At 47.8% G+C, this 12,026-nt stretch overlaps 1 protein-coding gene across 1 annotated transcript in view; it reads left to right on the forward strand.

The window, feature by feature from the left end:
- Nucleotides 1–6,791, forward strand: part of LOC119965809 (serpin B6-like) — a 43,233-nt gene extending 36,442 nt beyond the window's left edge. Inside the window, exons 6-9 of the mRNA XM_038796662.1 lie at nt 1,065–1,182; nt 4,104–4,246; nt 4,339–4,494; nt 6,301–6,791. Of these exons, the coding sequence (XP_038652590.1) occupies nt 1,065–1,182; nt 4,104–4,246; nt 4,339–4,494; nt 6,301–6,705 (822 nt within the window). The 3' untranslated portion in view covers nt 6,706–6,791. The remainder of the gene's footprint in view (nt 1–1,064; nt 1,183–4,103; nt 4,247–4,338; nt 4,495–6,300) is intronic.
- Nucleotides 6,792–12,026: the final 5,235 nt, after the last annotated feature.

The following is a 12,026-nucleotide window of genomic DNA, read 5'->3' on the forward strand; positions in this document are numbered from 1 at the left end:
TGGGAGACCGGAAGGAGGGGAGGAAAGATGGGAATGGAGTGGGAGATGGCTTGGGTTGGTGATGGCACATGAAGGGGGCGAGATGGGGGTGGCATGAGAGGGATGGCGTGGAAAACATGGCATGGCATATAATGGGGATTTTAAGCACCACTTTTGCAATAAGGGTGCCCTGGAGACATGTGTTCAAATCCCACCATGGTAACGAGTGGAATTTAAATTCGGAGAATTCAAACTGTAATGATGAGCATGCTAACTATTATCGATTGACATAAAAATCTGCTTCATTAAATGTCCTTTAGGGAAGGAAATCCGCCATCTTTACCCGGTCTGGTCTACATGTGACTCCAGACCCACAGTGATGTGGTTGGCTGTTAACTGCCCAGCAAGCCACTCAGTTCAAGGGCAATTAGGGATGGGCAACAACTTCTCGCCTTGCCAGCGACACACCCAGCCCGTGACAAAAACAATCAAGAAATGATAGATAATGATTTAATGCTACTGTGAGTCTCTGTTAACGAAAAGTAAGAATTAGTTACCACATAAGATAAATAAACTGAATTGAATGGAATAAGTCAATATTACTTGTGTCAAATATAGTCATATCTGGGCAGCACGGTGGCGCAGTGGTTAGCACTGCTGCCTCACGGCTCCGAGGACCCGGGTTCGATCCCGGCCCCGGGTCACTGTCCGTGTGGAGTTTGCACATTCTCCCCCGTGTCTGCGTGGATCTCACCCCCACAACCCAAAAGATGCGCAGGTTAGATGGATTGGCCACGCTAAATTGCCCTTTAATTGGAAAAAAAAATTGGGTACTCTAAATTTATTTCAAAAAATAGTCGTATCTGAATGACACATAGTGCAAGTAAATTTAATATCAATTGACGCAGAACAACAAAATGTGGAATAAGTAAGTGCTATTAGCTTATCCATTGTACTAAATCCTAGCTGACAATGTTTCATGTTTTGCTTTTCCTGAATCCGTATCTCTGCTTGCTGATTCTTGCAATTTCCTGCCAGCTTTTCTGTTGCGTTTCAATGTGTTCCTTTTGTGTTGTCGGTTGTAGGGATACCTTGAATCTGTATCGAAGTTCTACCAGGCCAAAGTTACCGCTGTTGATTTTGCGGGAGGATCCGAGGAGGCCAGAATCCACATCAACTTGTGGTTGGAAGGACAGACTGAGGGTGAAATGTCGATTTTATAAAATTAGATTTAATGATTGTGGCAGTCTGTCTCTCAGTGCAGTAAGAAATCTTACAACACCAGGTTAAAGTCCAATATGTTTGTCTCAAGCACTAGCTTTCGGAGCACTGCTCCTTCCTCAGGTGAAGGAGCAGCGCTCCGAAAGCTAGTGTTTGAAACAAACCTGTTGGACTTTAACCTGGTGTTGTAAGATTTCTTACAGTGCCCACCCCATTCCAACGCCGGCACCTCCACATCATGGCTACCCTCAGTGAATGGTGGCCAAGCGGCCATTCGAATCTCCCACTAAATTAGCTGAACGATTGATCATTTCGTTTTTAAACATTGATAAGCACATTTTTGATAGGAAGAAAAAGGAGCCCCCACACTCTGTTTTGAAACTAAAGATGGAATTTGAACTGCAAAGGGGAAACGGGTTCAGGTCGAGAAGGCGGAAGGTGACGGGGTGTTAAAGTCCCGAAAGTTGCATTGGGTCCGGAACCTGACATCATCGGCCCCACTTCCCGGATTGGGCTGGGTGGGTTTGCAGTTGAGCAGGAAACTCCTGTCAAAGTGTTGGATTTATCATCATGCAAACAATCAACGACTTTGAACCAGCACTGTGGCTTTCACAGCCAGCGTACGTGTTTCCTGAGCTGTCGGCAAATTGTAAAGGTCATCTATTAGTAACACAGACACAAAGAGAAAACTGAGAAGTTGGTGCTGACAGCACTCCCTCTGAGAGAGTGCTCTTCATGCTCGACATGTGATATCCAACTTGGTGGCAGTCAATTACTCGTCTTGGGCGTCACTCACTTTGAGCTGCCCCTCCCCCTCCCCCACCGTCATCCTCGCCCCTCCCCTGCCGCCGTCTTCGCCCCCTCTCCCCTCTGCCACCCTCGCTACCCCATCACCATCCTCCCGCCCTCCTCCCCCGCCGCCATCCTCGCCTCCCCTTCCCCCTCCGCCAGCCTCCCCTCTCCGAACCGCCGGCCTTGCCTCGCTGCCAGCCTGCACAGTAAGAAGTCTTACAACACCAGGTTAAAGTCCAACAGGTTTGATTCAAACACGAGCTTTCGGAGCACTGCTCCTTCCTCAGGTGAGGAAGGAGCCGCGCTCCGAAAGCTCGTGTTTGAATCAAACCTGTTGGACTTTAACCTGGTGTTGTAAGACTTCTTACTGTGCTCACCCCAGTCCAACGCCGGCATCTCCACATCATGGCCTGCACAGGAACAGCTATGGTTGGCATCTCTGGCAGGGATCAAGAGGAAAGGCAGCACCAACAGCGTGACCAACTATTTTCTTCCGAGCGGGCAGGAGATACAGAAGTCTGAGAACACGCACAAACAGACTCAAAAACAGCTTCCTCCCCACTGTCACCAGACTCCTAAATGGCCCTCTTATTGACTGACCTCATTAACACTACACCCTGTATGCTTCAACCGATGCCAATGCTTATGAAATGAAAAAATGAAAAATGAAATGAAAATCGCTTATTGTCACGAGTAGGCTTCAAATGAAGTTACTGTGAAAAGCCCCTAGTCGCCACATTCCGGCGCCTGTTCGGGGAGGCTGTTATGGGAATCGAACCATGCTGCTGGCCTGCTTGATCTGCTTTCAAAGCCAGCGATTTAGCCCTGTGCTAAACAGCCCCTATGCAGTTACATTGTATATCTTGTGTTGCCCTATTATGTATTTTCTTGAATTGTGTTTAATTCCCGTTTCTTCCCATGTACTGAATGATCTGTTGAGCTGCTTGCAGAAAAATGCTTTTCACAGTACCTCGGTTACACATGACAATAAACAAATCCAATCCAATCCTATGCAAGCTACATTTCAGGCCGAGTGCTAGAGGGCAAAGGGGATAGTCTAGCTGTAAGTGGGTGACACCCCCCCCCCCCCCCCTCCCTTCAGCAACACAGGGTCTACAGACAGAGGACCAAGCTCCGCTCCAGTATTCACTGCAGCTCATTGCTGACACCTTCAGCTTACTGGAATATGAGCCGAGTTCCTTTCTGTTTATTCTGTGTGGCTGCTGAAAGCGCAGGAATCTGTGTCCCGTTCAGCCGAACTGCCAGGGTTCCTTTAACTAGAAATTCCTCCTTTGTGCCAGTTTTGGCGCATCATCTCACTGGCCTGCTCTGGGAAACCCAAAAGTGGGATGTTAATTCCCGGCTGTTGTAGAGACGAAGGAAAACGTGCTTCACTTACAAACCGGATCCTAAACCGCTAGCAGCCACTAGGTCCTGTGATGTTCTTTGTTTGTTTAAATTAATATTATCAAGGTTGTAGTGTTGCTGCAAAGAACATGCAGACTTTGCACTAAATCAAAGTCAATTTATTCACACTATGCTATAAATTGTGAATTCTTAAGGATGCTGAAAAAGCTAAGTATTAGATCAAATAATTACAATACACATTACTTCTGAAAAACACAACTGTCTCCAACCCTCTCGACTAACTCCCTCCAAGATCATCTGGACCACCGTGTGGGTTGTGAGATGTGCTTTTACTCCATCTGGTGGCCGGATGCTGTAATTACACACTATTCTGCATGATCATTCATATATGCAAAGATGATGTACTTGCTATCGTTAAGTCCAGGACCAGGTACGTTATGGGGACGTCAGAGCGGGGATGACAGGTGAAGCTTGGTTGAGAGGGGGGAGGGGGGGGTATATGGATATCGAGGTTTGGAGTGTGGGCTAGAAGCCAGCGGGAAGTCCTGTGGTTGCCTGTGGTACCCAAAGTTAAAAGGGGGCTTCTGATTTTGACACCCCCACCAAGGCTTGAGGCTGTCCTTTTTTGGAGGTCCCCATACCCCACCGCTCCTCGTTGGGCCGAATGGCCTGATTCTGCGCCGTAAGTACTTTCAAATGTTTTTTTTTAAATATAATAAACGCTGTGCACCATTTTACTTTAGGTAAGATCCAGAACTTGTTGGCCCAAGACACAATTGATCAGGAGTCTAAGCTCGTTCTTGTCAACGCCATCTACTTCAAAGGGAACTGGGAGAAGAAATTTGATGAAGGTGATACTGAAGAAAGGCTATTCAGAGTCACAAAGGTCCTAGAATTTGACAGAAAAATATTTAAAGCAAAGCTTTAAATTTATTATCGGCAATCAGTAAACTTTAAAAGCTATATTTTTTCCCGCAGGACGAATCGAAGCCAGTGAAAATGATGTGTCAGAAAGGAATGTTCAACACAGCATACATTGTAGAAGTTGCAGCTAATATCCTGGAGCTCCCTTATGCTCAAAACGAGCTGAGTATGATCATCCTGTTGCCTGATGAAATCAGCGGACTGGAAAAGGTGATTTTTAATCATTTGTTCTTGAGATGCCAGTATTGCCGGCGGGGCTAACTGTGGTGATATGCATCACTGTAAATACACAAGGGGTTAATGTAAATACACTAAGACTAAGTAAACACTAGAGGGAGCACCAGAGACATCATGGCATGCAGACATACAGCTAATGAACACTTAGAATAGGACATGACCAATAGGCAGTCAAGACACCCAGAGGTGACACTACCACAAGGGGGCAACCCATATAAAAGGACAGGGCACACATGCTCTTTCTCTTTCCATAGGCGACACTTAGAGAGAAGGACAGGGGGAGATCAGAAGCATCACACCCACCGCGTGGCTTGGAGCAGACTGGTTAGTTAGACTGAGTTACTATAGCAAGATCAGCAGGAGAGTCGAACTCAAGTAGGAGAATTGTTAACTGTTCAATAAATGTGTTAAACCTATCTCCAAGTCTGAACCTTCCTTTGTCAGAGCATACATCAAGGAAGCAGCTTATGCGACATGAAGAAGCATAACACAACACTAATATTTATCACCTCTTCCAATTTCCCTCGAGAAGGTGGTGATGGCGAACTGCTGCAGTCCGTGTGGCGTAGGTCCATCCACAGTGCTGTTAGGGAGTTCCAAGACTTTTTAACCCAGTGACAGTGAAGGGATGCCGACATAGTCCCACCAAGTGTATGGGACTTGGGGGTAAATTGCGGGCGATGGTGCTCCCATGTGTTTATTGTCCTCGTCCTTCTTTATGGTCGGGATCATGGGTATTGATCCTGATGTGTGTTGACACGTTGGGTGAGGGGAGGATGTTTACTCTTGTTGGGAATTTAGAACTCGGGGTCACTTTATTTCAAAGTAAGGGATCACACATTTAAGAGAGAAATGGGAAGGAGTGATTTTTTCACAGAGGGTCAAGAGCCTCAGAAGACAGTGGAAGCAGAATCTTTGAATGTTTGTAAGGCAGAGCTGGGTAGATTAACAAGGGGGGCGGTTGAAAGGTTATCAGGGTTGGCAGGAGTGTGGGGTTGAGGTTACAATCCGATCAGCCAGGATCTTATTGAATGGTGGAGCAGGCTCGAGGGGCCGAGTGGCTACTCCTGCTCCTAATTCGTATGTATGTTTGGAAGGTGCTGTCGCAGGAACCTTGCTGAGTTCAGCAATAGTGACGAAACTGGCTAAAAAAAAAAAGGGAAAAAGTTTTACCCGTGTTTCTGTTCTTCTGGGTTTGCCATGGAGTTGTAGAAAAAGGATGTTTGTGGCAGTCATAATTTAGAAATAAAAAACTTTTCCTCATCTCCCTCCTCTCCTTTTAGGGCAACTGATCATTACTGGAAATACAAGACCATAAGACAGAGGAGCAGAATTAGGCCACTCGGCCCATCAAGTCTGCTCCGCCATTCAATCATGGCTGATATTTTCTCATCCCCATTCTCCTGCCTTCTCCCCATAACTCCTGGTCCCCTTATTGATCATGAACCTAATAAGGCCATAAGGAATAGAATACATTCATTTGTCACATGACTGATTCTGTAAAGACGTAGCAATGCTTGCTTAACATTTCACTGGTTGAGATTTCTCGTGTAGCGGCAATAGGACAGATTTTATTTTTTAAATTGGGAAGTTTAGCTGGAGGGTCTTGTCACCCTCTGCTCTCTGTCTCACAGCTAAAAGGAATTGGAGGGGCAAGTTTATAATAATCAGCAACAGCAGGCTTTGTTTCTGGAGTGCTGGGAAAAGGCCCGCGCGGAGCTCCTGGGAAAGGTCGGAGTTAGCTTCTCTCATCCAGCGTTGATTTATTCCCCACTTTAGTTGCAGAAGAAGCTGACGTACGAGAAGCTATCGAAATGGACCAGCACAGACAACCTGCATCTTTCCGAAGTGCTCGTTTACCTGCCCAAGTTCACGCTGGAAGGAAGCTACGACCTGAGGCCCACGCTTTCCACCATGGGAATGTCGGAGGCCTTTGATGCGAAAAGTGCCGATTTCTCCGGGATGGCGGAGTCAGACGTCCTGACTTTGTCCAAAGTGATTCACAAATCCTTTGTGGAGGTTCATGAGGAAGGAAGTGAAGCAGCAGCCAGCACGGAGGTCACCATGTCGTTCCGGTCTTTGAACTTCACTGATGAGTTCATAGCTGATCATCCTTTCCTATTTTTCATCAGACACAATAAAACCCGAAGCATCCTGTTCTTTGGACGCTTCTCAACACCTTAGAAAGAGCTTCAGAACCTGTAACTGGCTCTCTAATATTGCTTGTACCAATCTCTGCAATAATCTTTTTTTTAAATGTTTTTATTCTCCATTTTCACATTTTCCTTCACAATTTACACCCCACCCACAGACAGTAAACGGTAACAAATACAAAACCAATCCCCTTAACAACAACGATCCCATCCTCCCACCACCCCAAATAACGGCCCACCATATGCATCCAATAAAACAAACCCTCCCATGGCGGAAACAAAAAACAAAGGAGAAAAAGAAAAAGGGGTCCGGGACCGCCCATGGTCACCATAGAGTCCACCCCCCCCCCGCCCCCCCACACTCAATGCCATCCAACCTCTGAAAGAGTGCCGTACATGATACCCAAGAGTTGTAAACACCCCCCTCCCCCCGCCCCCCCCCCCCCCCCCAACTCCTCCCGCCCACTGCCTCTTGTCAAACTCCTCCCCACAACCTCGGTTCCTTCCCCCCAACTTGCCACTCCGGCTAGACCACTCGGACCCTGTTCTGCCAGGCTCCGATGGCCGCGGCCCCTCCCCCCACCTCACTCCCGTTCACTGGCCGGTTTAAACCGGCCAGCATGGAGGCCCCCACCCGGGTCCCTTTCCCCCTTGCCCGGCCCTAGGAAAGCCCAGAAATCCCCATTTAGCACACAAACCCCGCATATCCACCTACACCCCAAAGAGCCCTCACTTTGAGTGAAAGTCCCATCATTTCCCTTGTCCAAATATATACAACATTGGCTCCTTTAGCCCATACACCCGCACGCAGGGAAACAAAAAAGAAGAAAATACAGTCATGAGGTTACATCGGCACATGGCTATTTCTCAATTTCTCAGTTGTGCCACAGTCCTTCTGCCTTCACAAACTCCTCCGCTGCTTCCGCCGTTCCAAAATAAAAGTCCTTGAGCTTGTAAGTCACCCTCAGCTTCGCTGGAATGCCGCACTGCACCTTGCTAATGTAAAGTGCCCTCTTCACCCAGCTGAAGGCAGCCCGCCTCCTCGCCAGCTCCACCGTAAAGTCCTGGTATACACATATACCAGCTCCAGCCCACTGCACCACCCGCTTCTGCTTGGCCCAGCACAGGGGCAGCACGGTAGCATTGTGGATAGCACAAATGCTTCACAGCTCCAGGGTCCCAGGTTCGAATCCCGGCTTGGGTCACTGTCTGTGCGGAGTCTGCACATCCTCCCCGTGTGTGCGTGGGTTTCCTCCGGGTGCTCCGGTTTCCTCCCACAGTCCAAAGATGTGCAGGTTAGGTGGATTGGCCATGATAAATTGCCCTTAGGGTCCAAATTGCCCTTAGTGTTAGGTGGGGTTACTGGGTTATTGGGATAGGGTGGAGGTATGGGCTTGGGTAGGGTGCTCTTTCCAAGAGCCGGTGCAGACACGATGGGCCGAATGGCCTCCTTCTGCACTGTAAATTCTATGAACATTGGAGGACCTTCTCCTTCACACTGTACCTACGGAAGCACAGAGTCACTACCCTTGGCGGCTCACTCGCCTTTGGTACAGGCCTCCATGACCGATGAGTCCAATCCAGTTCATATCGGGAGGGATCCTCCCCCTCCCCCAATAGTTTCGGCAGCATCGCAGCAAAATACTCAGTCGGCCTCGGGCCTTCAACTCCTTTGGGAAGCCCCACAATCCTCAAATTCTGTCGCCTGGATCTGTTTTCCAGGTCTTCCATTTTTCCTCGCAGTTCCTTGTTAATCTCCATCACCTTCCGCATCTCCTTCCCCATCGAGGTAAGTTGATCACCGTGCTGCAATAATGTCTCCTCCACTTCCTTCAGCGCCTCCCCTTGCTCCCCCACCTCCGCCACTGCGCTCGCCACCGCCGTCGTCACCGGGGCAATCGCCTCCTCCACCAGCACACTCAAAACCTCCCTCATCTCCTTCCTCATTGTCTCCATGTATTTTGTAACTGTCTTTTGAATTCTGCAGCCATTACCTTAGTCATTTCTTCAGCCGTAAGCAATGTGGCCTCCCCTGGTGCTCCAGCCTCCATTTTCCTTGGTGACCCCGCGGTGACCTTTCCAGTCCCCGACAGACCTTCAGCTGTTTTTTTACGGCCGTTTTTTTGCTCACCCTTGACATTTTCCTTTACTGTGCTTTCACTGTGCCTCCTCTGTGCCTTCTCCCTGCTTTTGCCGCCCCCGTGGACCCTGGGACCGGGCTTAAATGCCCCAACAATGCCATTCCCGAACGGGAGCTGCCTCCCGCCCGCCATCACCGGAAGTCCCTCTGCAATAATCTTTACCATTTCTTTTTTTTAAAATTTAGAGTACCCAATTATTTTTTCCAATTAAGGGGCAATTTAGCGTGGCCAATCCACCTAGCCTGCACATCTTTGGGTTGTGGGGGCGAAACCCACGCAGACACGGGGAGAATGTGCAAACTCCACACGGACAGTGACCCAGAGCCGGGATCGAACCTGGAACCTCGGCGCCATGAGACGGCAGTGCTAACCACTGCGTCACAGTGCTGCCCTCGGGTCTTTACCATTTCTAATATTTCAAGGCGAGTTAATTGTGGTGACTGCCAACAATGTTACTTTGGTCCTGAATATCACATAATGTTTGTAATTATCTTGCCTGCATATAGACTTTAATGGTCTTTTGGTAGCAGAAGGTTAGCACACATTTTGGCGCACTAATTCAATGTTGTATTTTACAGCACAGAAAGTTAATAATGATTGGCTTAGTCCCATTCCCAGCCCTTTTCCCAAACCTTTTCCTATTTTTCTCTTGGGTCAATCGAGTTAATTGAATGGTGTAAATAGTCAAATGGATTATCAATTGTCAGGAGCCGACATGTTTAATGCCAGAGAAAGCTGCAGCAAAATGTTTCACCAAGTCCCTCTCATTTAATTAGCCACTTTTCAGGATAAGGTAGCTTCATAGTTCCGTTAAAGTTTAAGGAGAGATATTGATGGCTATTGAACACTGGAATTCAGCATTGCACTGCCTGAGCTGTGGTCACCTCCTCCGACTGGAATGTTCATGATGAGTGTTTATCAATATAAAATTACCTTCTATGTTGTAAATGTTTAACCAAAAGTTAAATCGAACCCGAAAAGGGTTGATGATAAAGAAGTTTAATCACCTCGACATGGCAGCAATAGTGATTGTCAGCTCCACAAGATAGACTGACTGTGGCACAGGAAACCATTTCAAGTGGGCGAGTAAATAACTTAAGAAGGTAGTGGTAGGGGCTCAAGCAATGTGGTGCCTATTGGTACTGTCACTGGTCTAATAACCCAGAGATCCTGGGTATATACCCTGGGGACCTGGGATCCATGGCTGATGGTAAAATTTGAATCTGGAATTAAAAGTCAAATGATAACCATGAAACCACTGTGGACTGTTGTAAAACCCCATCTGGTTCACTAATGTCCTTTCCACTAATGTCCTCTGGAGAAGGAAATCTGCCACTTTACCCGGTCTGGCCCACATGTGACTCCAGACCCACAGCAACGTGGTTGATTATTAAAATGCCCTCTGAAATGGCCCAGCAAACCATTCCGTTCAAGGGCAATTAGGGATGGGTAATAAATGCTGGCCTAGCCAACGATGCCTGGATCCCACGAAGGAATATTTTTTAAATAGTAGCTTTCCCGGGGGCTCCGCCGTCACTCTTTAGATTTAGATTTATTGTCACGTATACCGAGGTACAGTGGAAAGTATTGTTCTGAGTACAGTCCAGACCGATCGCTCCACACATGAAAAACATAGGACATACGATAAATTCTAATCTTGTCAATTATCTTGATTGCTTGGCACATGTTTGCCTCTTTCATGAACTAATATTTAATATGTCCCTGGTTTGGGTAAGGATATACAGAAAAATGTGAAGAAATCAATCAATAAACGAGTGCAATAGGTTTTAGAAGGGGTGGAGCCTCCTTTTCAATCTGGTGGTGTGATGAATGTAGTGTCATGATATGCAGACATGCACATAATGAGATAAAAACAGGCAGCCAATGAATACAGAGAACAGGACATAACCAATCAACAGGCAGAACATTTGGGGGTGGTTTTCCACTATAAAAGGCACGAGGCACTCACACTCCGCCTCTTTCCACTAGGGACACCTGCAGTGTGAGTCAGGGTGTACATATCATATAACTCCCACAGCACGTGGCTAAGAGCTGGTCTGCTTCAACCAGACAGATTAATCACACTAGGTTAGCAGAGAGTCGAACTCACAGAGGATTGAGCTAACTGATAGGTTCAATAAATCATATTGAACTAACTTCAAGGTGTGGATTATCTCTCAGGTAAAGCTGCATTCAGTTGCAGCCCATATTATCTTACTGTGCTTAACACGACATGATACCAGGAGACTGCAATCCCTCGGTGATTTACCTCAGTCTGTTCCGTGACGACCAGCTAATGTATCCCGGCACCATGGAGAAGATCCAAATTGAAAAGGAATGCCTGGGCCGGCTTACTGGAATTCTCAAGTTCCACATTATGTCTACGGCCTGCCGACGTTCATTGTCGAGACAGACCACAGGCCTCTGGTCCACATTATCCACAGGGACCTGAACGACATGACGCCCCAGCTGCAGTACATCCTCCTCAGACTCCGGAGGTATGACTTTGAACTCGTGTACACTTGTGGCAAGGAGCTCATTACTGCAGATGCCTTGTCCCGCTCCATAACCTTGCCTGCTGACCCGCCGGCATTCATCCAACAGGTGCAGCTGTGGGCCAACAACCTCCCGGCGTCGGATGAAAAGGTGATTCGCATTCGTGACGAGACAGCCAAAGACCCTCTTCTGCAGCCTGTCATGTGCCACCTCGTCAATGGCTGGCAAAAAGGACAGTGCCCTCAATTCTTCAATGCGAAGGACGACCTGACGGTGGTTGATGGCATCCTCCTCGAGCTGGACCGCATCGTCATTCCACTCAGTCTCCAGAGCTTGGTGTCCGGCAAATTCATGAGGGACATCTGGATGTCGAGAAGTACAGGTGCAGAGCCCGGCAAGCTGTCTACTGGCCTGGGATTGGTCAGGACATCTCAAATATGGTCCTCAACTATCCAACCTGTCAACGCTTCCAGCCAGCACAGGGCAAGGAGACGCTTCAGCAGCAAGAAATCGTGACCTCCCCGTGGTCCAAGGTGGGCATCGACCTCTTTCATGCCACTGGTCGTGATTATGTGTTAATCGTTGATTATTTTTCTAACTACCCAGACGTTGTGAAGCTCTCGGACCTCACATCCAAGACCGCCATCAAGGCCTGTAAGGAGACGTTCTCCAGGCATGGTATTCCACTCACTGTCATGAGTGACAATGGTCCTTG

Source organism: Scyliorhinus canicula, chromosome 5 (assembly GCF_902713615.1).
Source record: "Scyliorhinus canicula chromosome 5, sScyCan1.1, whole genome shotgun sequence".
Lineage (NCBI taxonomy): Eukaryota > Metazoa > Chordata > Chondrichthyes > Carcharhiniformes > Scyliorhinidae > Scyliorhinus > Scyliorhinus canicula.